The sequence below is a fragment of the Gadus morhua genome, chromosome 5 (genome assembly GCF_902167405.1).
Source record: "Gadus morhua chromosome 5, gadMor3.0, whole genome shotgun sequence".
Taxonomy (NCBI): domain Eukaryota; kingdom Metazoa; phylum Chordata; class Actinopteri; order Gadiformes; family Gadidae; genus Gadus; species Gadus morhua.
The window spans coordinates 10,664,521-10,691,212 of NC_044052.1; the positions used below are offsets into that span (position 1 = coordinate 10,664,521).

General features: G+C 47.0%; 1 protein-coding gene across 1 annotated transcript in view; it reads left to right on the forward strand.

Annotated features, from left to right (window-relative positions):
- Positions 1–26,692, forward strand: part of LOC115544259 (latent-transforming growth factor beta-binding protein 2-like) — a 93,046-nt gene that overhangs the window by 13,543 nt on the left and 52,811 nt on the right. Inside the window, 9 exon segments of the mRNA XM_030357122.1 lie at positions 2,748–2,875; positions 2,877–2,925; positions 2,928–3,018; positions 7,249–7,257; positions 16,466–16,529; positions 16,532–16,745; positions 18,183–18,377; positions 25,192–25,280; positions 25,283–25,394. Coding sequence (XP_030212982.1) covers positions 2,748–2,875; positions 2,877–2,925; positions 2,928–3,018; positions 7,249–7,257; positions 16,466–16,529; positions 16,532–16,745; positions 18,183–18,377; positions 25,192–25,280; positions 25,283–25,394 — 951 coding nt within the window.

The window sequence follows — 26,692 nt, forward strand, 5'->3', positions numbered from 1 at the left end:
TAAGGCTTTTCGTGGTTGCTGTTATGAGCCATGTAACAATGGTCTAATAGCTTGCACTTTTTGGATGACTAGACCTGGCACAACTCTGGAAAACTGGGCCAGTGGGTCCTCAGCCATAATTGAGAACGAAGTGGCAATGCCCGGAATGTTTTCTATTTCCTTCCCCTTTTATTTATGGCAAAAATTTTGTTTTATTATTAGTCCCGGAACGTGTATAATGACAGTGCATATTTGTCGAAATGGATGGAATGTGAGGCAATTAGTTTTAATGATGTGCAAGACAAATCTGCACAACAGCAATTACTACCACAATGTGTTCACCAGGGCAGAGGCAGTGCCCCGAGACGGGACAGGAGAGTGACTCTCTGCCACGGCAACTCAAGACGGCTACCGTATGCAAACAGCAAAATAGGCAAGATGGTTAGGGTCAGTTAGGGTCAGGGCCAACTAGTTACCGGCCCTTTCACTGTGGCTAACAATGTACATGGATCGTGTTTGGTTTCATCACAGCTGATTTAATAAGGGTCAAAACATCTCAGTGTAGGAATACACACGCCTCCTTGTCTGAAATCAGGGTCTTAATTTATTGAATTGTCTACGTCTAATTTCTTGTATTCTTTTTCTCAATGAATATTTCTTGGAGGTTTTATTACCTGGGTTATCGGTCTATTAGGCTATTGGACCGATTGATGCATAATAGACCAAATTGAGGTTGAGCAGACTGCAGACAAGGCAGTGGCCCCCAGCCAAGCTCTGCTCCAGTTGGGTCAGGGAGTTCCCATCTGCAAGCAGCTTATATGACTTCTCTAGCACGTAATGATAAAAGACCGTAGTCCATGGTTCACCACAGAACACAAGCCCGATGTAATTCTATGTTTTTGTGTCGGAAACCCAGATGATGTGACCAAAAGCTGTTCACGATCGTTGGCTGTCTGGCGAACACCCGATAGACACTTACCTCCGGCGCCGTAGACTTCCACTTCGGTCCAAAAGCACATTTCAAAGAAGCCACAGACTCATCCTGTTGATTTAGTGAGAGGAATCCATCTTTTGGAGTTATTAAGCCATCGGCATTATTTATCCCCGAGACATCTGGGTAAAAGCGACAGCAGGGCTGATTTATGCAGAGTTCTTTAGTTGGTATGACTTAACTTCTTGACAACAACAGTTCTCTACAGCACGCAGAGACTGTTTATCTCCTGATTGCTAGGCAGCCCAGGCAACCTGCTCCTTCTCAGCTCCTCTGGGGTGTCTTCAGTAAGGAAGACACAGACGTATGCTGAATTAGCCCCTCAAACAGGCCTGCTTGAATGTGTAAGATCGGTTGTTACAGCTTAAATCAGGTTTAATTGGGAAAAGATGTTCAGCTGATTCTCCATTTGAACTTCACTATTAATGCAGACTTAATGTGAGCGCTGATATAATGCTTTTTAAATGGAGGCACTATGCAAAATAAAAGGAGCTACAATGCATACTTTACCATAGCAGAGCATATGGCATTGATTGTCAGTTATTCATGGGAAAGTTTGCAATGTTAAAACACAATTGTCAAAAAACAAGAAATGTAAAAGTGTGTCAGCAGCCAAAACCATGATGACTGCATCGCGGGTTTCGGAGCTCATATTTTCCTGCCTTCGCCTCACTCTGTGTTTTTGGTCCACAAAGCGTTAGCGTATCTCTAGGGTCCGTTCTTTGCTTTCACTCCAGAACCGAATGCAAGACATAGTGGCCCCGAAGTCTGAATCATCTCTAGCAACAGGAAGGGGCGCAGAGGTTCAGGGGCCTATTCGCCGCCTGTGGGGCCCTCTGAAAACCCGCTCTGCAAACTGCCAAGGGTTGTGGCAGCCTTCCTGCCTGCTATCTGTCAGGGTGTCCAGGGCATCTGTGTCAATAGCATTCCACGGGCCTGTTGACAGACCCCTGTTGTTTACATTAGCCACCGCCGACCAGTGACCTAATTTACTGTCTAAGGACAATGTCGTAAATCCTAAGGTGCCATCCATTACATATACACGTGTCAAAAAGTGCAAAGCCTGTTTGCTTTCAAACGGCATGCCACAAATCTTCCGGTACTGTTCAAGGGGGCCGGGGAGGAAGTGATGGTGTTAGCACTGAGGGGATGGATAGGAGTATTTTGCTATTACCGTGAAATCACCTCAAGACTTATTCGGACGTTGACATTGGTTGGAGGTTTTGCCTTTCAAACTTTTACAACTTCCATAGAGGAAGTTGCAGATGTCCTGTTAGACTCTGTAGTCTTGTTGTTTATACAGGTTGTTCTGTTCGGTGACCTTCTACCGATATTTAATGCTCCCTGTGCTTCCATGAGGGTACATAATCAGATTGTAGCTAGGTATGTCTGGCAAAATAACACAAAAATGCCAGCAAAGCTAGCCTGAGCTATGAAGCTCGAGAAGGCTTTACCTCAGCGAGACACTGGATAAGGGGTTTCATGTAAGTGATCACATACTTTGAGTCTAAACAAGCCAGTCAAGGGCTCACAAAAATGTAACATGACGGGCCTCCGGCCCTACAACTGCATTGCAGGGAACGGAAGCCTTGTTCCCCCCGCTGAATCTCGGGCCGAGAAGACTAATGCTCCTCCTTGATTCAATCATCACAAAGTGACCCGCGGTGCAGAGGCTGCGAAAAGGCCTTGTCGTACCCCCACGTGCGTTGACTTAACCCGATGAAGCCCTCACCCCGCACCCCGCTGTGCCTCTCTCTCCCCCCTCTCTCCTCTCCAGCTGACTGCCAGCCGGCCTGCCAGAACCGAGGCTCCTGCAGCCGCCCCCACACCTGTGTGTGTCGCTCGGGCTTCCAGGGGGCTCGCTGTGAGGAGGTGACCCCGGAGCAGGTGTACATCCGCGACGGCGGGGGCCCTGCGGCGCGTCAAGCCCGGCACCAACCCCTTCCAGAAGGACCAGGCGCGAGGAGGCCCGCCGAGAGGCAGGCCCCGGATTCGGCTCGAGCCCGGAGCCCGCTGACCGCGTCCACAAAGGCCCCGCTCCACGCTGCGTAAGTGTCCGCCCCGGGCCGGTTCTTATCTGCAAAGCAAACAGGATTATTTATTAAGTTATGTGTTATCAGATCATAAAGGTTTGAATAACAAAAGAGACAAGGGAAAGCTTAACCACGTGTCTATTTCTCATGCTGTTTTTCTTGGTTCACATCGAAAAGGTCACAGGAGTCATATTTCCTCATTGAAGCTTACTTGTTGCGTTAAATCACTCATTGATCATTTTAATTGATGACCGATGTAGCGCTTCGTGAACACTGATAAAGGTTGTGAACACTAAGTCAGTGATAAAGCCTTAGACCGTGGATAGGTCAGTGACTGAAAGGCTGCACACTAATGAAGAGGAAAAACCTGGAAGATATAGATTGCATTCATGCCCCCTGTGCCCCCATTTTGTTCGTACTAAAATGCATGCAAGGTTACCACAGCTTTATACTTCATGCTTTGGGTCTGATGTCATTGTACTGTGATATAAATCTTGATTTACCATAGAAACTGACCACGGAAACCAATTTTATGAACTTGGATGGATTCCAATGCTTACAAAATATATTTTGTTTTTTAACCAAATTCTTGAGGAAGTCGCGTTGGATTCTAGATCCAAGATGTATTACATTTTAATATTATTATTCTAATAAACATTTTAGTTGGGAATGAAAATATTAAGCTATTCAGCATTACCTAAGTAAATAGTCAGCTAATGTGAATGGTGCCATTGTTAACTATAGCCAAGAGCGTAGCTTCCTCTTCCATTCATTAAAAGCCATGCTTCAAAACTCATTCAGTTAAAAATCAATCCATCTGAAATGGAGGAAACAACTTTTCCCTTTGCCAGACAGTGGTCTTAATCATTTAACGCCATACACAAAGTACATGCTTTGCACAGATGCATTTGCAAATACGTTCTCCCATAATGGATTATTTCACGTAAATATTTTCCTATACATGATTCAGAGTGTACTGAGTGAAATATCCAAGACTGCTAATTGGACAGCCTTACAGCTCTCCGTCTGGCCTGAGCAGCGTTCTATTTTTCCACAATATTTTTTCAGCATGCTACAATAATTTCCCCATCGCCTTGAAATGCCAAGCCTGGCATTTATTCAAAATATTTTTGATTTAATGTTTTTAATGGCAGCAACCACAAGCTCTCATCAAGGGTGTTGTAAATGATTGTTTCCTGCAAGTGTTGTTACGGATCGACATTAATGGCTTATCTTGTCAACTGGATCCACTGCGAACTCTCCGTGCCTCTTCCAATCTGCTTGCAGTTAGTGACACCGTTTAAGTGTCATCATTTGTTTAGGAACTGAGGTCACCTATTGATTTCTGTTTGTCGTCTGCACAGCGTCTCTGCACGAACCCCGTATGATTTATTGCGTTTCCTCTGACGTTTATGGTTGCAACTCAGACTAATTGTGCTCGGTGTCTTGGATGTCGTTCCTTCACGCTGTGCTTCTGCGGGGTCATGTGGAGGTATCATGGCAGTGGGCCTGTGGTGGCATAGAGAAGGCGCATACTATAAATGTAAGTATATTCAGAAGGATCCAGGAGATGTTATTTTATAGCCGCAGTACATTCCTTCAAATTTATAATCATATCAAGATTTAGAAAAGGAAACTACGACTGAACCACGCGTGCGTATGATTCAGTTCAATTGATTCATGGCGTACATTGCTGTGTCCTGACTCACCGATCTGGGCACATTCAAAGAATAAAATGGCAGGTTTGGACAGGGTTAGCGAAAAGGCCAACATTGTTCTCGAGTCACACGTGGCCCAAGTATTTCTGATCCAATGATGCCGAATAACTGGCTTTAACAGGTGTCAAGTTGAAGACGAGCCATTTCCCCCCTGCCAGAGCGCCAGATCTCCGAGGCCCTCAGCTCCAACTAATCCAATTACTGCTAAAGGTAGCCAAGTAGGACCCACACCTGTCAGATCTCCAGAACAATTGCAGGTCAGGGCTAAGTCCAACCTCCAATGTGTCTCAAATGTCCTCAGATGCAAGTCTTTTAGACTTGCCTTATAAGGCAAATATTTTCATGATATAATATCTCATTCAATTCTTGTGTAATGTACATACAATCCAGTCCAGACCACTGCTGCTAACGCTGAACATTGGGTTGGCTTGGAGCATCCGAGGGGAGGGACTGCGTTATTACAATGTGGTGCTAGTATTGGTTTGGCTTGGAGCATCTGAGGTGAGGGACTTGCGTTATTACAATGGGGTGCTAGTATTGGTTTCGGGGAACAGGAAGTGGCTTCTGCTGCCAAGGCCGGAGAAGCAGTATAAGAGGTCAGGAGAGAGAGATTGAGAGACTTAGACCAGCACTAGACGGACAGTAAGACAGCTGTGGATAAGATCCGGAAGAGTTTCAAAAGATTTAATGTTCAAGGTTATTTAACTTTGCTAAAGCATACAGGCGGCCACGTGAAAACGATTAGCAACACTCACAGACATCTGTAGGACGAAAACATTTCCAAAAGACCGCAAGCTGGATGGACAAATAAATGGTGACTTCCCACACAGACACTTCTCTTGACTCCAGATACACGTTGAGATGATGTAAGTGTCTTCATGAGAACATCGAATCTATAACAACTCTTATAAAATCGAACCAAAAGTTTTCGTTAAACTACAAAAATACGAGATGGAAAAGCAGATTGGGAAAGCAGTACAAAAGTTTTGTAGAGTAAAAAGGTTGAGGATGGATGGGAGGAGAACTACAGGAAGGAGGAAGACAAACAATAACAGCAGAAAGCCAGCCTTTAAAAAAAAAAAAAGTGTTTCCGATTCCAAAAGGGGATTATGGCCCGAGGACTTGGCCGTCTGTCTGGAGCAACACAGACAAACAGCCTGCTGTCCAGACCCACCACTTGGCCTCCAGTATCTAGCTCTGCCTACTCAAATAAGGGGCCACTTTGATGGGCTGTGTGTGTGTGTGTGTGTGTGTGTGTGTGTGTGTGTGTGTGTGTGTGTGTGTGTGTGTGTGTGTGTGTGTGTGTGTGTGTGTGTGTGTGTGTGTGTGTGTTTGCAGTGTGTGTGTGTGTGTGTGTGTGTGTGTGTGTGGCGGAGCAGAGGAGAAAAACACACCTTCTACTGCAGTTTTCGTAGCACCATGTTAACACTCCTAGAGAGAACCCTGGAAGTCGTAAAAACCGATTCTCGCATTATCTGCTTCTTGAATTCTATTTACTTGATGCCGGTGTATAAAGGACAAACTGTGGACTTTGTTTTTCCTGTTGGAAAGTTTCACTCCTTCCCTTGTGCTGTGCATCATATGCCTCGAAAAACACCCGCTAATCCTACTCAATGGATCCTGAATCAATCACAGCAAATTTATAGACCGCAGCCCGAGTCCTGAGGCGAGACGGGATGGACATAGCAGATGAACCGCCTCCATTACTCAAGGGTTCTGAAACATGGGAACTGCTGAATCCCAGTCCTCTCTCTTCTTTAATCCCAGAGCGTCCTCCACCTTACTTAGTGGTGTCAGACACAGAGGTACAGCCAGTGGGCCGGCCATCCAGCCAGTGGGCCGGCAGCCCAGCGATTGCGTCTTCTCTGAGACTTCCTTATTAATGTCATGTTCTTTGCCTCTGATGCATCTGGCAAGTGAATAAGTAACTCCCCCCCCCCCCACACACACACATACCCCAGTACCACCAACGGTCTTGCTGCTACAAAAGAAGCTTTCAGTAGAAAGCGTTTGCTCTGCTGTAACCCATGCTTCTCCTGTGGGGATGCTGAAGCGAGACAGGGGTAAGGATGATGTGTTGCAGATCCTGATTACAGTTTGTCCGACACGGTCATGATGCTGGGGCACTGGAAATGACAAGTATTTCATGTGCAGCTCATGCTATCTCCTTCCTGCCTTGGCCCCCTCCCCATACTCTCTCTCGCTCATTCTCTCTCACACACACAATCTCTCTCTCTCTCTCTCTCTCGCTCTCTCTCTCTCTCTCTCTCTCTCTCTCTCTCTCTCTCTCTCTCTCTCTCTCCTCTCTCTCTCGGTCTCTGTCTCTGTCTCTCTCTCTCTCTCTCTCTCTCTCGCTCTCTCTCATTATGACATCGGTCCAGCACTGGAAACAGAGCGGGGCAGAGCAGGATGTGTGTTCACAGTCATCCAACCAAAGGTCATTCCTCTCTGGTCTGTATCATTACACAATCCATGGTGGAGAGCCAGGAAAAGTTACCTGGACTGCAGAAGGTTACCATTCTAGGAGTACCAAAGTGTAATGCTTGAACCTGTTCAAGTGTATAACAGACCTATTTTCAATTAAACTAAGAATTAAAAAAATAAACCAACGAGGGTACACATGCAGCAGAATTCCCCTTTTGGGTGATCAGTGTGGCCAGAGACACTTTTCATTCCCCGGTGCTTGCCCGGTGACTAATAGACCTGGTGGTTGTGTGGCCTGTTGACTGAAGGCTTTGGCCCTAACCCACCCAGCCGCTTCTCAGAGGAAACTGCGGTCATGGTTGGAATTCTCCAAGCAAATCTGGGATCACTGGTGCTTTGCTCCCACTCTAGACAAACCACACCACCTGGTGAGAGTGAAGCCACTATAAACATGCCCGAGGGGACCTGGTATCTGACGGATTATCAGAACCAAATATTGCTTTATTATTACACAGTCTATTGTTGGAGGTGCTAAACTAATATCACACAATATATGAAGTTAAATCCAGTAAAAACCAAAAATATTTTTCTTTCATACAGGAGTTACCATGAAGCATTATCAGAATCTTAAAAGTCAGTTTTTTGAAAATCTGTCTTCCAACGTTTCTTTTGCCTTAACTGATCCCAAAGGATAATAAACTCTAAGAGTAGCCTAACATTCCATTGGAGCCTTCATGTTCTGTAATGCTCGCAACGCCTTCAAACGCATACCCAACCGTCCGATGTGGGCCTACCCTCGAAGCGACAGTAAAAAGCCATGCCTGTAGGGAGACCGCCTCACCGTACCAGCTGGCAATCTGCTTTCCTAATCAAAATGGAAGTGCCCAGAGTCTTCCTCTTGTCTCCCGGTTCCACGGCTGCCAAAGGAAGAGGAAGCACGGAATCCAGGAGGGAGTTGTGGTGGAGGAGGGCTGAGGTGGACAACGACGTGAAGGGGAGGGGGAATGTGGTCGATTTTCCCACTTGATTTACTCACGCAGCGCTCCTTTGAATGGCAGTCCATCATGTGAACACAACACATGGTGGATCCTGCATCTGTACGCTTGTGATGCGTTTCCCTGTGCTTGGTCAGGGAGGGGCAGTGGACTTGAGCCAGGACCAGGGCAGGGGTCAACCGGCTCATCGCTGTTTGTCTTGTGTGCTGATGCTACAAACTTGACCTTTGCCCCCTAGCCCCCCCCCCCCCCACCCCCCCGGGGGCATTTTCACCAGTGATGGGAGGAATGTGAGATGGGGCTTTCCGGAGCATGGAGGGACATCCTCTACCCTGGTTTTTTTTTGGGGGGGTGGGGGGGAGGGGGGCATTGTGTTGCTCTGCTAACTCTGGGATTATTAAACATCAACATTGCAGAGTGCAGACTCAGCTCCAGAGGCAAACGCTGTCCTCAGGTAAACCCTCTAGAGACTGGGGAGGAGACCGGGCACATGCTTGGAGTTGGAACACAAACTGATGAATTTCTTCATGGCACACTTAAAACACTTCTCATTCCTCTCAGTGTTTCCTCTGTCACCGAAAGAGAAAGTTCCGTGGTGAAATTACGTTGGACCAAACCAGGTTTTGTGTGGCCGACTGGCCGTGTTTCCCCCTTACGAGCGCGGAGCCAAATGTGGCCTGTGAGCAGTTGGCTTCCTGCTAGGCAGCTGACAAAAGGCTCCAGAGAACCCAGCGTGGGACACATACAGTACGCCTCTCTCCCCTAGCCAGCAGCATCGCAAACACACACAGAAAAACACTCACACAAACCCGCAGTGGCGGGTTGGCTCCTGATCATTTCATATCTGCTCTGATGCAGCTGTTCTACTGACAAAAACATTCTTAGACAAAGAGGAGGCCTCTCCAAGAATGCACTAGAACCTTCAGCTTGGGATCCCATGCCAACGGCATCAATCAGGCTATGTCCGAAACATTGGACTTAGTGTTCAAAAAAATAAATAAAATGGCATCAGGACACTGCATGAGACCAGCATGTATTCCAACAGGGTTAAGGATGCAAAAGACTTTTGCTGTTGGTTGGGAAATAGCAGCGAGTTCCACTGCTGTGGGTTACCGTACCTCCCTTCCACAACTGCATTTTCAAATGAGCACCAGCTTCTGTTAAGTTTCGTGCCGTCTTTGGATTTTGACAAAGATACAGTTACTACCATAATTTGACATTGATTTTTGTTGAAAGTTCCCTGCCTTGTTCTTATTCCACTTTGGTTTAGTGATCGTTGCAGCTTGTGTAATACACATGGTGGGAACACATTCTCGGTTGTCACTTAATATCTTCCAGGGTTATCTTTGCCAAAAAATATCTGCAGTCTTTATATTCACATCGACATTCTTATTTATGTAGACGGGACTTCGACCTCCCTTTACATCCTCTGAAACAGCTCAAGTGTGAGATACAGGTCACGATAAGGCTGCTTGACACAGCTCTCTGATCCAATCTCTGGCCGTTGTTATCCAGTGCACCCTGGCCGAGGCCTGCTACTAGCGTGATTTAGGGAAAAGCAGTCAGACAGAGCCCTTCTTAGTTGAACCTGTCTCCATGACCGGCCCGATAAGGTCTCTGACACACCCTGTTTTTCACTGGGGAAAAATACTCTGCTAGCACTCACAATTAGCCCAGTCATAATGACTGGAGATGCTATCAAAGAAAGAGTGTGGCTTAATCGCTCTCTGATGTTTGGCTTGACTTCGTGATGTGTATGAGAAGAGGACCCAGAACAGGCCTTCGCTTCATGTAAGTCTTGTGTTGGAACAAGGCTAGGTTTGGAACCCTTTATATACTCGAAGCTGTGTTAAATTAGTGAATAAAAAAGTTATCTAGGACAAATGGATTGGAAGATGTACGATAGTTTGTCTGAACCATTGTTGCCATTGGTAGTGATTCAACTGTCCATCTGTCCAGCAGTTGCAAGTCATCTATCTGCACAGCAGTACGTTATCTGTTTGAGCTATCAGTTGGTGTGTTGGTGGAGGTTATTAACAACCAGTGAGGCCCGCCGTTAAAACTCGATGTCCGCTGCTATTTCATCACTGTTGTTTCATGGGGAAAAATGGACAAATGTGTCCCAGAAAAAACACTAGCTATGTAATATCACACGAGCGTGTGATACAACGACCCATACAGCATAACGGTCATAATTAACGATCGTCATTTTCTCACTCGCTACGTCACATCGTTGGTATGAGTCAAAGATGTAATGGAAAATAAACAACATGTGTTATATCACTTTTATGGGACAGGGGGTGACGTCATGCTCGGTTGACAAGCAGAAACTCTCACTTCTGTAGCCACTTTGGCAGCAGCGTCCAATGACAACCTCCTGGGCCGAGTTTTTCAGCGGCACGTACCGGAGACAAAACATTTTCATTAGGCTATAATTTTGGGTCAGCTCTTTGTGTCAGTGTTGGGCGGTTTGTATGGTTATTTTGGACTTTACGATGCGTGTGGGCACAAAACCGCCCTCCCAGTGTTTGCCTGTGTTGCTATAAGATACATGACACAACAACCGTGCAACCGCTGTATAATCAGTGGCATTCTCAGGAACAACCTTGTGATCCTACACACGCGCACACACGCTTCAATAGAGAGTTGTTTGGTTAATGATGAATAGGGTTGCTCTGCATCAAGCGTAGGGCTTCAAATGTGCGAACCACATCAGTGGTTGAGCGCTTGTGGTGTACATGGTGTGGTGTGGTCGGGTGCGCAAGGCATGCTTTCTCACAACCAGATGTTTCTTTTCACCTTCTATTTACTAGAAGAGAAGCCAATAACCGGCGTTCTGCACTAAACTTTGTTTCGACTTTGGAGGTCAAAGGAACCAAAGGTCCAGATTTATTATGACAATAAAAAAAAGGTATGGGAAATATATTAGGGTTTTGAATAAACTGTAATTTAACTTTCCAGAACATCCTGCCCCGTTTTATTTGTTATTTCCCTCCCCATTGAGACCAATGCTTTGCGTTCGGCTCATTAACAATTATCCCTTCTGCAGGATTTCAATTGTTTCTCCCAAAATGCGACTGATGCCCCCCAGATTAAATTATCGCCAATGAAATGAAATATACCCTCCTACACATTCTCTCTAAATGAGATTAATGTGTGTTCGTTTGCACTTTTACCTGATCTCTCTGGGCACGCCATTTATTTTCCCATTCTCCCAAGTAGTCTTCAAATTGCTCTAATTATATTAAGCGCTAATGTAGCACAGGGCTTTTTTTTGGACGAGGACAGCGGTTGGAAAGCAGTAAATGGAGCCATTAAGCGTTTAGTTTGACCAGAGAGGTAATAGTCAAAATAATAAGGGGTCCAGTAATAGAGAAAAAATACCTTTTACCTGGTCAATGCACAAATTATACAGATTCTCAGAGTCACATTGAGAACTTGTCTCTCCCGTCGAGAAATGTCTCTTACCTCGAGAACTTGTCTCTCACCTTGAGAACTTGTCTCTCACCTCGAGAACTTGTCTCTGACGTCAAGAACTTCTCTCATGTCGAGAACTTGTCTCTCACCTCATGAACTTGTCCCTCACCTTGAGAACTTGTCTCTTTCACCTCGCAAACTTGTTTCTCCCGTTGAGTGCACCGCTAAGCGTCAGGGGTCTAGCACAACGAGGTCCCTGTGATGAGAGAGCAGGGGGAAACAGGTCCCAGAAGGAGCAGGATTGGGTTGTTGTGAGTGACCGAGATGGGAAGAATATGCCTTGAGAGCCTTCTGCCTGCTGTCCAGTGGCCACTTGTTTAGACAGGCCCTCCAAAGCCAAATTGCTCTCTCTCTCTCTCTCTCTCTCTCTCTCTCTCTCTCTCTCTCTCTCTCTCTCTCTCTCTCTCTCTCTCTCTCTTCCTCTCTCTACCTCTCTTTATCTTTATTTCTTTTCCTCTTCTCCCTGTTTCTATTTTCATCACTCTCTTTCTTTTCTCTCTCTCTCATTCCACTCCTCTTCTCTCACTCTTTCTCTTTCCTTCCCTGTCTCTCACTCTTGCTGTTCTCTTTCTCTTCTCTCGATCTTCCCTTCTCTGTCTCTCTCTCGCTGGCTCTTCTCTTGTACCTTTCTCTTTCTCTCTCTCCCAGAGCAGCAGACAAGCCCTTCCCCGCACTTCAATCTCTGCATTAGCTGCTGCCACCAGCCCCGGCGTCCCGGTCATTAGACGTGTGCTCTGAACTTTGGTATTCTCAAACAAGTCAAGATGAAAAACGAGCGCTGCCAAGGTGGAGGGCTTTTTCTGGTGGTGCGATTAGGTACGGCGAAGATGCGGCACCTCTTTCCAGTAGATCCGCTATCCTAAGAAAAAAAGTAGGACCACTGTTTGAAACACATTAGTCTTTACTGACGGATATAATTTATCTCATATGGGGGCTCGGATGGTTCCATAAATCATAACTCCTTTAGGAGGTTCAGTGGTGAATGAATCAACTCCACCTCACACAATAAGCTACGGATAAACAACGGCTCCGGGCTCGTAAAGAGGAGCAGAGGAAGGAGACACTTTTAGATCTAAACAATTCTTGAAGAAATGGGTCAGTGTGTATGTGTGTGTGTGTGTGTGTGTGTGTGTGTGTGTGTCTCTCGGAGCATGCATGAGTCTATATGCATGTGTATTGGGTGTGGACAGATGAGAACATGGGCCTTTACTAGCGGTTGCTGTTTTGTAACAGGCAAATATTTTTCGCGCTTGTCATTTATTTGTCCAACAGATGCTGTTGTTAGTGAATTGTTTTCGTGAAGCCTGTTCATTAAAGAGCGCAAACTGGTGACATGTCTACCGAACTTGGCACAGATCATCCTTTCGTCGCAGGGCTATCAAGTCGTTTCTTTTATGAGAGAATACATGTTCAGATGTGGTAATGATTCGGTTCAAAGATGCAAAGCGACCTGGTGCCAAGTTACACTACTATCACGCCCGGACGCGCCACAATGTTTTACTTTTCTACGCTGTGTGTCTGTCGATTCTTGGCTCGTCACTGACGCTCACAATCTCCCCCAACGTGATAGTTTCAGCCGCTATGATCTTCCACACATGTGAAATCAATGCTGCGGTGTTGAAGCGCCGATGGGTCTTTGTGTCTGTCACAATGCCGCCCTGTGATCTGATGAAGTCCAGGAGGCTTGATCACACATTTGGAAAACGATTTATCGGAACTCCAGGCGTGACTCTTTTGAATGAAATTGGTCTTGCTGTGCTGAACAAAGCAAAATCCATTTTTGAACTTTACATACACAGACAATCATCAGGAATGAACTATCTTTGATCTCTTGATCTTTCAAATAATGCCCAGCTCTTTTTCAATCAAATTGTCTTTTAATCGGTTGACTATTTTAATGCCATGTGTCTGAAAAGCTCATCTTGGTGCATTTCTTTAACGTGAGGCTATCCCGCGTTGGCTTACTTGGTCAACCTCCTGTTAGCCGCGGACACTGCAAGCTGGAAAGAAAATACTATGAATTCTACACACGTTACTATTCATTCGACTGCGGCCTGGCTCTTTGTCCCATGTGTTCGCTTAGCCGCTCCTCTTCTACCGTGTTAGTCTGCGGTAATTAAAATAGGATGGCCATCTTCCATAGCCAAAACATTCAGTTTCCGTCTATTCAGTGTCTGTCTATTTCATAGCACGTTTCATTTAGCTCTTTCCAGACCTCATCCCACTCACCCAGAACAGGACGGGCAGGGTTTTCACTCATTGGCTGTTTCAGGGGTGGGGGTCTTGAAGTTCCTGTAATGATGACATCGAATGCATGGAGTGATCCATGCTTGCTCTCTCTGGTGGAGAGGGAGCTACAGCGGTGAGCTCATGCTAAGAGAAGGGCCGCTTTGTTATTAGAAGGGAGTGATTTAGAGAGAGAGAGAGAGAGAGAGAGAGAGAGAGAGAGAGAGAGAGAGAGAGAGAGAGAGAGAGAGAGAGAGAGAGAGAGAGAGAGAGAGAGAGAGAGAGAGAGAGAGAGAGAGAGAGAGAGAGAGAGAGAGAGATATAGAGAGAGAGAGATAGTGTGAGAGAGAGAGAGAGAGAGAGAGAGAGGTAGATAGTTTGAGAGAGGGAGATAGTTTGAGAGAGGGAGATAGTTTGAGAGAGTTAGACAGAGAGAGAGAGCGAGCGAGAGAGAGAGACAGATTGAGAAAGAGGGAAAAAAGGGAAAATAACAAGCTAGATAGATGGAGGGGAAACAGAAACGTAAATTGAGCACCACCCAGCCCACAGTCGGAAGCAGGGGAAGGATACACGAGATCCAGACCTGCTGCCCTGTCAGCGGTGGAAACCCCCATGGCATCATGACATGTACCGGATGACGTGGAATAGCCCCCTGCCACCTATCGCACCCGCCTGAGCTGACGACTGACACACACATGCCACGTCCGCCTTCAGCATCCTTTCCCACTGTGGACCCCGCCCTGCACGGTACAGACGGGGGGTCAGCAGCTGTCGACGGTGTACATGATGTTGGCCGCTGTTGCCGGGGGCGATGAAGCAGTCTCTTGTTTGCCACCTTTTCTCTTTAAGAGAATGCCGGTTGGACTATTCACCGGGAATGAGCCTGTGCTTGCCCGTGCACAGCTAGAACCCGATAGTGTGTTGGTTGGTGTGCGTCGTACCGACTACACTGCATGTAGTCGGTACCACACGTAGGTTAGGCCAAATAAGAGTCATATCTGTATGTGTATGTATCTGTGTGTGTGTCAATACATTTGTGTGTGTGTGTGTGTGTGTGCGTGTGTGTGGGGGGGTTATGGTGTGTGTGTATTTGGTTGTACATGGTGTGTGCGTGGCGTCCGGCCATGGGAATCCATTGTAATGCTTGCTTGCTTTAATTTGCGGTCTGATTACAACATCACATACATTGTCGGAGTGCAGGTGTGCCTATTATAGCTCTCCTATGATGTTCCCAAACCCGGTACCTCTCTGTCCTGCTCTGCTGACTGTCTATCAGTCCAAGCTCAGTGGGATCCAGATGTTCTCACACACACACACACACACACACACACACACACACACACACACACACACACACACACACACACACACACACACACACACACACACACACACACACACACACACACACACACACAAAGAATGAAGCACACAAACACACACACTCTGAATTAAATATACATACGTAAACTAACACACAAACTGAATGGAAAACACACACACTCAAGGGTTTTTCCCAAGGCAGAGCTGTCTTCATATCTGTCCGTCTCCGAAAATTGTCTTTCTATAAGTCTGTCTGTCAGACATGTCTGTCTATTGGTGCATCCATCTTTCTTTCTGTCGGTCCTTCGGCCTGCTGGCAGATAGATAGAGAGACAGACGGAGAGACTCAATTCCAGGTTAAATATCTTTTACCTTTTTTTATGGATAATCAGTCAACATTAGAGGCTTACATGAACATTTACAACATCAACAGAGATGATAGAGTAATTAAAGGTGCATTAAGTATTCAACCCCTGCTTCTCCAAGTCGTACCACACAAGCACCCAGTTGGAAAGATGGTCAGGTATGGGAGGGGGGACATGGGATTAGAGTAATTAATATCTATAGTGCAACACTAAGAGCCATTAACTACATTTCCCATGAGCCTCAGTGTCCAGCCCGCACACCACAAGGTTCCGTACTCGGCACACCAGGGCACCAGATCGCTTTGCTACAAGACCCCAGCTTAATTCTACTTCCTGTGGCCCCTCGACGCACCTGGACATTGCCCCGGGGCGAGTTACAGTCATATAGAACAGAGCTGGTTGTGTCGGGGAGGAAGGAGGGGTGATGGTCTTCATCTCGTCCAGCGCACGCGATCGCAGACGGAAAGTCTTGCAATCACCGTTCCACCAACAGTCACCGATACAGATCTCATTAGCAGAGGGCGAATGCTTAATGTTTAGTAAATCAATATTAGGAGAGACAAACGACCGTGCGCCGAACAGACCCGTTCGCTTCTTTGTTGTGTTCAAGCGACTTTAATTTACAGCAGATGCTTACCGTGGATATTAACGGCTTGAAGAAATATATGCTCTTCATTTCATTAAAAATAAATCACGAGGCGAAAACCAATTTAGAGAACGAATGACCTAAGACCCCGCTGTCTTCTCTCGGAGGAGCGACGTGTGATGCTCTATAGTCGACCGGGCCTAACCGGATTACAACGGGTCCAATGCACTATAGTGGATCCCCGCCACAGTGTGTATGTGTTCCAACGCGTGTAACACAGCATCTGAGCTCTCAGCCATCATAACGATTATTACATTTTCCCGTCCAATCCGATCCACAGCTCCCAAGTGAGGCGGGACCTCCTGACCTTACCCTCAGACAGACCGGCTCGTCCCGCACGGTGGAGGCGGTAACCCGTCCTCCGCCGGGCCCATCACCTCCAACGCGCTGCCCAACGGGAACGGCTACAGCACCGGACACGGCGCCGCCAACTGGCCCGGGACTGGCAGGACTGGGAACCCCGATGGGCATTCTCCCAGCGTTCCCAGGACCGGAGCCGCCGCCGCTGCTGCTGCAGCCAACGGCCAGCCACAGACACCACAGCTCAGCAACGCGTTATCGCACGCAGGTAAATGCAAGCAAACCACAAGAGAAACAACAGGCTTTACTTATTTTAAGTTGCATTGGTAAAAATCGACTGCTAAATGTAAATGACCACAGCAAAATGTTAAACCCCTGGGAAAAGCTCTTGTGGGGGGAACGAATGACAATATTGCTGAACAGTTTTGCTTTCACTCTCCGCTCACGGCTTTGACGTTTCCACTCTGCATGGCCGTATCTTAGGAAGCATGACCCTGTGATGGCATGAAGCAGTGAGTCCACCACGCAATCCGTATACGTCCTCATTGTGTCATAACTCAATGAAGCATTAGACGCAGTTTAAAAAAAAACAACTGGTTGGCTAGTAGGCCAAGCCCCCCTCCCCCCTCCTACTTCCCGCTCTCCTCCCCGCTCTCCTCCTTCTTCTTCTTCTTCTTCTTCTTCATCCACCCCCGCCCACCTTGCGGCCAAAGTGGCTACGTCACACAAGGTCAGTTGAAGACTCTCAGCTGATGTCCCCTGTCTATGTCTGGGCTTGGTGGAAGTTTCTTGCTCTACTTTTTGGCTTTTGAGGTCCCGTCCCCCCTCTCTCTCTCCCTCTCTCTCTCTCACACTCTCTACCTCTCTCTCTCTCCCACTCTCTGTTTTCCTTGTGTGAGGAGTGAGACAGAGAGAGAAGAGGAAGATAGATTATATGTTGGGCCTGGTTGAGAGTTTGTCAAAGGCTGTGTGTGTGTTGAGTGTCTATGGATACAACAAAGGCAGTCCAGTGCATGTGAGAGTCATATCTGTACCAGGTACAACGCCTTTTAGTATCTTCTCCGTCACCTCGTCCTCCACTATGTAGATCCACTATGACCACTGGGCGTCAACAAACACAACATCCCCAAAAACGATACCCGGTCCCTTCCTAATCTCATTGCCTTCTTTTCGGAGCTTCGTCCTTTCCCCTTCCTGTATGATACACCAGACGCCACCATCTGCTCTCCCCACTTTCCAAGTCTTCCACGAGGCCAACGGCTGTTGAACACATTCCCACCATTACACATGCAGACTTTGCAAGCGCCGCTCCCTTCAGTCTGCCGTTGCATACACACAGATCCAGAAACACCTTATCCCTGAGATAAAGGCTTTGGAGGCCGTCCCGAAGCCTCATAACACTCTTCTCTCCCTCTCTCCCTCCCCTCTCTTTCCCTCCGTTCCCCTCCACCGTTGGCCTCCGATGGCACATCCTCACTCCCCCCGCATGCCACTGCCGAGGCGCTGGCAGGCACGCACACACGCGCCCTGCTCGCTCTCATCTTTCCCCCCTCTCTCTCTCGGGAGCACTCCGGTATAAACCTTCCCTCCTGTGCCGGCCCCGAGTGCATGTCACAGCGAGGACCTCCAAGATGCAGCTTCCTCTCCTGCCGGACGCTGCTCCGTCTCCTGCTCACCCGGGTGTGCGTGTGCTTGTGCTTCCCAGGGGCCAACCTGACGTCCAAGCCTGGACCGCATCAAGAATCGTCTTCACGCCCATGCTGGTGCCGCCGGGTGTGCAGCGGCGGCCGCTGCCACAACAGCTGCGAGAAGGGCGACACCACCACGGTGTACAGCGAGAACCACCAGCGACAGCAGCAGCAGAGGCAGCAGCAGTCCGAGAAGCAGGGATTCAGACTCTGTGAGTTGTCAACGGTTACCTCGGAACTCTGTCTTGTGTGCGTCTGTCTTTTTGCAGTATTTTTGTTTCTAATCTCACAGAAAGAACACACCTGTACGTTGGTCTTTGGCCCCGGCCAGGGGTGAAACCTCCCTCCTCTCATGCTTAATCCTTCTGTCTGTGTAGCTTTTCGTTGAACCATTCTACCTGTTTATCTCAATCTATTTCTTTAAGTTTCTGTCTCACTTTGTTTTACTCTCTCTCGTCCTCTCTTTCTTTCTCTCTCAAATCTTTGTTTGACTCTCTCTTCCTCTCTTCCTCTCCCACTCTCTTGCTCCCTATCTCTCTCTTCCTCACTCTCCCTCTTCCTCTCTTCCTCGCCCATTCTCTTGCTCCCTATCTCTCTCTTCCTCACTCTCCCTGACACTCTTTCCCCCCTCTTTCTGTCCCCTTCCCGTTTGTTTTGTCGTCTTTTACTTCACTTCGTGTCCCTCTGTTTATCTTAATCCTTCCCTTCTTTACGAGGTGAGCTCCAAAAAAGAGCCTGTTGAAGAGGTAGAGAGAGAGAGAGAGGAAGAGGGAGTGAGAGAGAGCAAGAGATATATGCCATATATATATATATGTATGAGAGAGAGAGACAAAGAGAGAGTGAGGGAGAGGGACAGAGAGTTAGGGAGAAAAGGAGAAAAATAGCAGATTAAAAGCTGCTTGTCCAAAATGGAGTTGAACCCCACTGCACATAAACACACAGTCACACTCTCAAAGACACACACACAGAGACACACACACCCACATATGTGTGTGTGTGTGTGTGTGTGTGTGTGTGTGTGTGTGTGTGTGTGTGTGTGTGTGTGTGTGTGTGTGTTGGTAGTCTCAGGCTCTAAGCACTTAGCCCTGGCTCTTTGTGGTCTCCACCTCACGCCAGGGCCTCGTCGCTGCTATTGAACACTCTCCCTTGGAGAGCAGGAATGGAGCGAGGGGAGCGGAGTAAAGAGTAGCAGTGTGAACAGGGTTTGGCTGGGATTACCTTAAACCTGCCATTTATCCGGGCTGCTTTGCTCCACGCTCACATGGGAGTGGGTCAGTGTATAGGGGGGAGTGGGTGGAATAGGGTCAGCGTAGGGGGAGGGGGTTGTGGTGCGCAGTATGTAGGGTGGGGTGGGTGGTGTAGGGTCAGCACAGTGGGGTGTGTGTGGTGGTAGGTCAGTATGTAGGGTGGGGAGGGGTGGCTGGGTGGGTGGGGGATCCTGTAATAATTATTGCTGGCAGCCCAGAGGTGATTGGGTGTACTCATATACACCTGCACACAGAGACACACACACACTCCCATGAGCTCATATTCAAACACACAACCTCACACACAAGTGCAGGCTACTACACACACAACTGGCACAGAGAAAAAAATTGTGATTAAAACACTCACACACGTGCAACACAACGTGTGGACACCAGGGATCACGTGGGCAAGGCCCCCGCCCCCCACATGCCCCGCCTCTTCAGGGAGGACCCGGCTGAGTTATGAATATATAAACAGCTTGTTGTTGAAGATTTATACGCCCATTAATGGCTTTTTGGAACGCGCCGACAGTACTTCCCAAACACTTCAGCATCCTGGAACGGCTCCTCCATGAGATTACATTCCTGGCACATTCACCTCCTCCTGTGCAGTTGGTTCACTCTTCAAACCCCCCCCCCCCCTCCCTCTCCCGGTCAAAATGACCAGTGACCCTTTGGGCAAGGCATGTGTTAAAGGGATACGCTGAGATATCTGCAGACTTCTTATCTTACCCAGTTTCTAGGGTTGTAACGGTACGCAAAAGTCAAGGCTCGGTACGTACCTCGGTTTTGTACGGTACAGGACGGTACGGTTCATAGTTAAGGGGAAAATTTATAAAGAATGCTTGTTTGTCAACAACGGAGAATGGCCGTAGATCAGCAGCAATGAAAACAACAATAGACTTGGTTATGGCGTTTGCATTTCTGAATTCCCAGACAGGGGTTGTTGAAATAGTGTCGTGAGCTGGGTTTGCACAGCTTGTTTTTTTTCACATTAACGATGATAGTAACACCTTGATGGTGCCTTTCAAATGCGTGTGCATGTTAAAGTGCTGTACGTAGACACGGAGAGCACTCTCTGTAGCCGGAGAGCCTGTCGGAGATCCTCTCCGTAGCTTACGTGCGCATCCAATATTTTTTAAAGGAGACATACTATACCACTAGGTGTGCGTGTGATTAGCCCACTAGTGATGTCATATGGGGCAGATTTTCAAAACAGCTTGTAAGGCTAATCACACTCACACCTGGTGGTATAATATGTCTCCTTCAACTATCCGTCAGAGACGGCAAGGGCTGTGATTCCGGAGTCAGTTCTCCGGTTTGACTTTGCTCCTTATTTAGTTTGCACATTAAGGACAAATAAAACACCAAATAAGAAAAAGCTTTGGAAGTTTATTTACAAACACTACTTACATGGTTTGTAGTCAACATATAAGATCGATCAGGGCGGCGAATTGCATTGCGTATCCGACATCCCGACAGAGACTGCATATGCTCGAGGGGTCGCCGTAGTTACGGAGTCGGATTACGGAGTCGGAGTAGTATACTTTGGCTAAACGTTCCGGGGAGAATCACGACTTCAGTTTTAAATTCCTCATCGCAAAACAACCCTCTAAATTTGCCATATTAAACGCTATGTACGCCACATTTACGCACCGTGGTCCACCTCTTGTAACCACCCAGAAGTGCCTGTACCGTGACGGTTTCTGTACAAATACGTGAATTGTTACACAACCCTACCAGTTTTCATATCGTTAGGCTCTTAGCATAATTGCCCAATTCATATTTTAGGCCAAAATGTGATATCTAACCCATCTCTACTCTCCTAACGCTACTGATTCACTGTGCCTCATTGGCTGTATCCTAAGCCAATAAGAGGCCTTTTTATATTCCATAATCAATATTTGCCTAAGTCACTTAGGCTTTTTGACGCTCTATACATTACCTTAAAATAGCAATAATGCTATGAGGCTAACAATATGAGTTGTTCAATGACAAACTCATCATTGTGTGTGCGTAAGGAGTTATTGCAGGGATGGAAATTTGCTTTCCACTAACCGCTCTCATAGATTTTCAGAGGTACAGTAGCCTAGCTCGGAGGGAAAGACACTTTTAATAACTTTCCATAGATTTCCCATGAGTTGTAATCACAGGCCCCGAAAATAGTGCCAGATTTTCCGTGTGACTATGTTGTTGTGTTATGTTGTGTTGTAACTGGCACTTGTTTTCAATAAGCGACTATTCAGAACACATTTGAAATCTTCGAAGACGTAATTAAACTGTATTCCCCTGCTACTGTAGCTATGCAAGCCAATGGACGCTGCTAATAGATGGCAAATGCTAACACAGCAAACTCCCCTTCTGCACGCACAATGATGAGTCTGGAATTACACAACGGGGCTGAATCTGGGGAAGACGGGCAGATTCAGAACAGGCAAACACCACACCACATCTCTCGGAGTATCCCTTTATGGCTTAATGTAGACTGCTAAAGCATGCTGTTGCCTGCTTTACTTGCCTAGCATGTGTATGATTGTTGTGTTTTTTGTGTGTGTGTGTGTGAGTGTGTGTATGCGCAGCTGTGTACATACACCTAATATGTGAATGCATGCTTTTTTGGTTTTTGTTTGCGAGTGTAAGGGCAGCTGTGATGTTTCTGTGTCATTGTGTGTGTGTAGGGCTGTTAATACTTGGTGAAATGATATCGGATCTACTCTTCGTACTCTTTGATTAATCTACGGTGGAAAGAATATCTGCACGTTGTCTCTAGATAAACAAAGCTGGTCACAGAGCACTGAATTCAGTCTACTCTTCCTGGTAGCATGAAGTGCGTAAGGTATGACACACATGATGGTTTTGGACCCACTGTTGGGTGGCCGATTTCACAATTTAGCCTTTCTGCATATGTCCCCTCTGCCCGGATAAAAATGGATTAAGCAGCGCTTTTATCCCTGTGAGATTGATTGGACAAGAGTATGTATGACTGTGTCAGCATGTTCGTGTGTGTGTGTGTGTGTGTGTGTGTGTGTGTGTGTGTGTGTGTGTGTGTGTGTGTGGTGTGTGTGTGTGTGTGTGTGTGTGTGTGTGTGTCAGCATGTTTGTGTGTGTGTGTGTGTGTCTGCGAGTGTGTGTGTTTGTGTGTCAGCACGTTTGTGTGTGTGTGTGTGTGTGTGTGTGTCCGCATGTGTGTGTGTGTGTGTGAGTGTGTGTGTAACCCGAACCATCCAGTGGGTCCTCACTGCGAGGCAGACCTCCAGACAGGCACCGAGGGACGGGGGCCCAGGAGGTAGCTGTAGCAGTAGGGCGCGGTGGGGGCCCGGTGGGGGCCTGGCAGTGGGCTGCGGCGGCCCTGTCTGAGGGGCTCCCAACGCGGGGCAGCTGAGCACAGGCCCGCGAGTCCCCCAGAGGGAGGAATTAACAGGACCTCTGAGCTGCTGCTGCAGGCGGCCTCTCTCATCACTGGGAGATCTTCCTGTGTGTCTGGACCCACCGCTCCGTGGCATTCTATCTATCTTCTCCTCCTTCCTCACTCCCCTGTCTCTCCCACACTCTGCCCCCTATCTCACACTGTGCCCCGCTTGCAACCTCCTTCTCGTTGCCTCTCTCTCTCTCTCTCATCGTCTCTCTCTCTCATCTCTCTCGTCTCTCTCTCTCTCGTCTCCTGCTCTCTCTCTCTCTCTCTCTCTTTCTCTCTCATCGCCCTCCCTACCTATAACTTTATCTATCTACCTCTAACTCTCCCTCTCTCTCCGACCTTGTTTTTCTTAGATTATTTCTAGAGCTGTCAAGCGATTAAAAATATTTAATCGTGATTAATCGCATTAATGTCATAGTTAACTCTAATTAATCGCGATTAATCGCAAATTCTTTTTCTATTCTAAATATCCCTTGATTTTTTTGTCCCATAATTCTTCTCATTTTAATTCTCTTATCAACATGGTGAAGTGCATCGGCTTGCCTTGTGCAAATGAATTTTTATTGATAACAACATTGGCATATACACTGATCAAAACAGGACAATACAAAAAAAGAGCCTATAGTGCAATTAACGACTGCTTTGAACAAATGTAATTTGAACATAGCAGTCAGGCTACTGCTTCTTTGTTTTGAGCCAAAGAAAAAAAAAAAAAAAATTCTTTTTTTTTTTAATATAAAAATAATTGCGTTAATCGCGCGATAAAAAAATTTAACGCCGTTAAATTTGGTTTGCGTTAACGCCGTTAATAACGCGTTTAACTGACGGCTCTAATTATTTTGCTTCATCACAACGTCATAATCCAACTCCAAGCAGATATCCTATCTCCTTCACACCGCATTGGTTAATCTAGGCCAGAAGGAAGGGCCCGTTCCCCACACGCCATCAAATCCCATTTAATTTTTTCCTTTCATTCATTCCTTGTGAATCTGTTTAATTCCCCCTTCCCGTGTCTCCGTCTTTGTCTGTGTCAACAGAGCGAAGCGGGGTGGTTCAACACCCAGCGAGTCACCGCCAGCACCCCTGGCCTTCCCTTTCATCTCATGCAGTATGTAGGCCCCTCCATCTCTCTGAAGGTCAGGCCATGTGCTCTTGATCTTACTGGGCAGGGCGGTTCCTGATGAAAAGGAAGAAAAAAGGGAGACTAGAAAGAGAAGAAAAACCAAAATATGAAAACGTGCTTCTTGTTTTTCTTTTCTGTCTCTTTACTACACGGTGCACTAGAGCACATTCATCTACGCACACACACACACACACAAACACACACACACACACACACACACACACACTGGTCATGTTTCACTGGATACGCTTCTATCGATTTTTCGTTTGCTTCGTTTTGAGTTAGGTGAGGTCGGGTCAGGTGGATTGGCTTGGTGGGAAGAGGGCCAGGGCAGGTATCGCTGCTGTGTTGCCCCCCTACCCCCCCCCCCCCCCCCCACCATCTCCCATCAACAAAACACAGACATGCACGTGAACACACACATACCACCCCTGTCAAAGATAAGGGCAAATGTAGGGTGTGCTTTCAAACAACATCTGGCCAACACTACCTTGTCTCCTTTCTCTCTCTATCACTCTCTCTCTTTCTCTCTGTCTTTCCCATCCCCCCGCATAAATCACGGTGCGCGCCAAGGATTCAGTTTTCTTATCAGATGCAGAGACGGTTGTTTCTCCTTTGATATTTCTCGTGTGATCTTTTCGTTGTACGTCAGGTTTATTTTTCTCGCTCTCGCTTGCAGCGAAGCAGGGTGTTGCAGGCACAGGGGGCGAACGCACTCGATTCTTGTTATTTACATTGAATTACCGGGTGAGTCATCACATCTTGTCATTAGCCTGAGCTTTAGGGAGTAGTGCATGCTTTTTCTAGAGTGATTTAAGGCGAGTACAATTAAGGCAAAACGTGTCAAGGAAAACAGAGGTGAGAGCCAGTTCCACAGTTTTGTCCTGAGGGCAAAAGTTGATACTTCATAAACTCCCAAAACGGACAGAACAAGCCTTTCTGTGTTGTGGTACTGGGTAAGAAAGAAAGAAACGGTGACAGCACACATTGAAAAATGTTTGCAGCCTCTGCACGCGTCTGCTCGTTAGTGGGGCCCTCCTGCTGCTAATTACCCAAAATTAATTACAGGTGGTGTATAACCATGCATCAATCAGTGCAATTAAAAGTGACAGCAATGTACACTCACATTTCCCTGTCCCCCCTCACACCTCAAATATCTCTCTCTCTCTCTCTCTCTCTCTCTACTCTCTCTCTCTCGTCTCATTCTCTCTCTCTCTCTCGATCTCTCTCTCTCTCTGCAGTCTTCTGTCAGATCTCGTGTCTGAACGGGGGGCCGCTGCATCGGCAGGGGGACCATTGTTGGTGTCCGTCCAACTCCACGGGGAAGTTCTCTGCCACCTGCCGGCCCCGCCCCCCACCAGGCACCAGGGAGGCCGCAAGGACGTCCACCAACCGGGGGCCAACTCCCACTCCATGTACACGCTGCCCCTGTCCAATCAGCAAGGTGATTCAATGGAATTTGTAGCGCTGTCTGGTCCAAAAATCACTGTGCCATAAATCCAACAGTAAGAACAACCGTGTGATAGAACTGCCAAACCAGGATGTTTGTTTGGCTACGCACATTTGCGCTGGCAGAAGATATTTTAAATTTCAGCTGTTTGACCTGATAAAAAAACGATTTTATTATATGATTATACTGTTATATTTATGTATTTTTATTACATAATTTCACTTATTACAAAGCTTTATGGAATACGACATTCAGTGGTCTGCTATAGTGGAACACTGCCATGCATTTCAGACCGTTGGTTTGATTAAGGTTTGGAAGCCATTTCCAAACCAATAACCGAACAGACGATTTCTTTTAGCAATAAACCCTTTTTAAAATCAGTTTAAATCTTTTGTTGTAAACAGTTTTTGGCAATTCATCTCTTTAGTAAGAAGCTGTTTAACATGCGTTTGTTCAGGGGTGATCCAGGCAATCTCTGGGTGCTGCCTCGCCTGTCTGGGTTTAGTTTACGTAATCACCGGCTTGGCTGTACGTTATCCCTTCCCCGTCGAGGTGTCCCTGAGCAAGACACCTCACCCTAACTGCTCCCGACGAACTGGCTGTCACCTTGTGGGTTGACTCCGCCGTGAATGTGCCTATGAAACCGTTTTAAGTTGCTCTGGATAAAAGCGTCTGCTAAATGCCCTAAATTTCATCCCTTACTTGTAGGAAGCCAGTTTTAGTAGTGGTAAAAGTCGTAGTAGTCAAAGAGTAGAGGAGGCTTGCATGCGACTGCGGGCTAATTCTGTGTTTAATTCTTTGCCGCTTGAAAGAACATCCTTGTGCAACCAGGATGACATTGTTGTCAGTCTATAAATATGTTTTGTGAGTAGTGATTTAGTGAGGTGGCCAGGGATGTGGTCAATACATGTGGTGCGTGCGCTAAGCCTCACAAACCACAATGGTGGATGACTCCATCCTTCCTTGAATATCCCTTAATTATTTATATCTGTCTTCTTTTCCTTCGTTGGTTTATTAAACTCACCCACGTGAATTCCTTGACGTGCAAACAATCTAGTTCCTGTGCAGTGCTCGGCTCTGGCGGGCCATCTGTAGAGTGCCTGGATCTATTCTTGTTCAAATATGTCCATGACTGACTAAGTGAAAACTGTCACATTGTTCACACAGAACCCCGCCTTCTAAGGTGGATATTATGAAAGACAGAAAGATGGCCCTCGCCAATGCCGCAAAGCAATCGAAAAGGAAAAAACGTTTCCATCTCTCTTTTATTTGAATTCATCCGTCTTTATCCA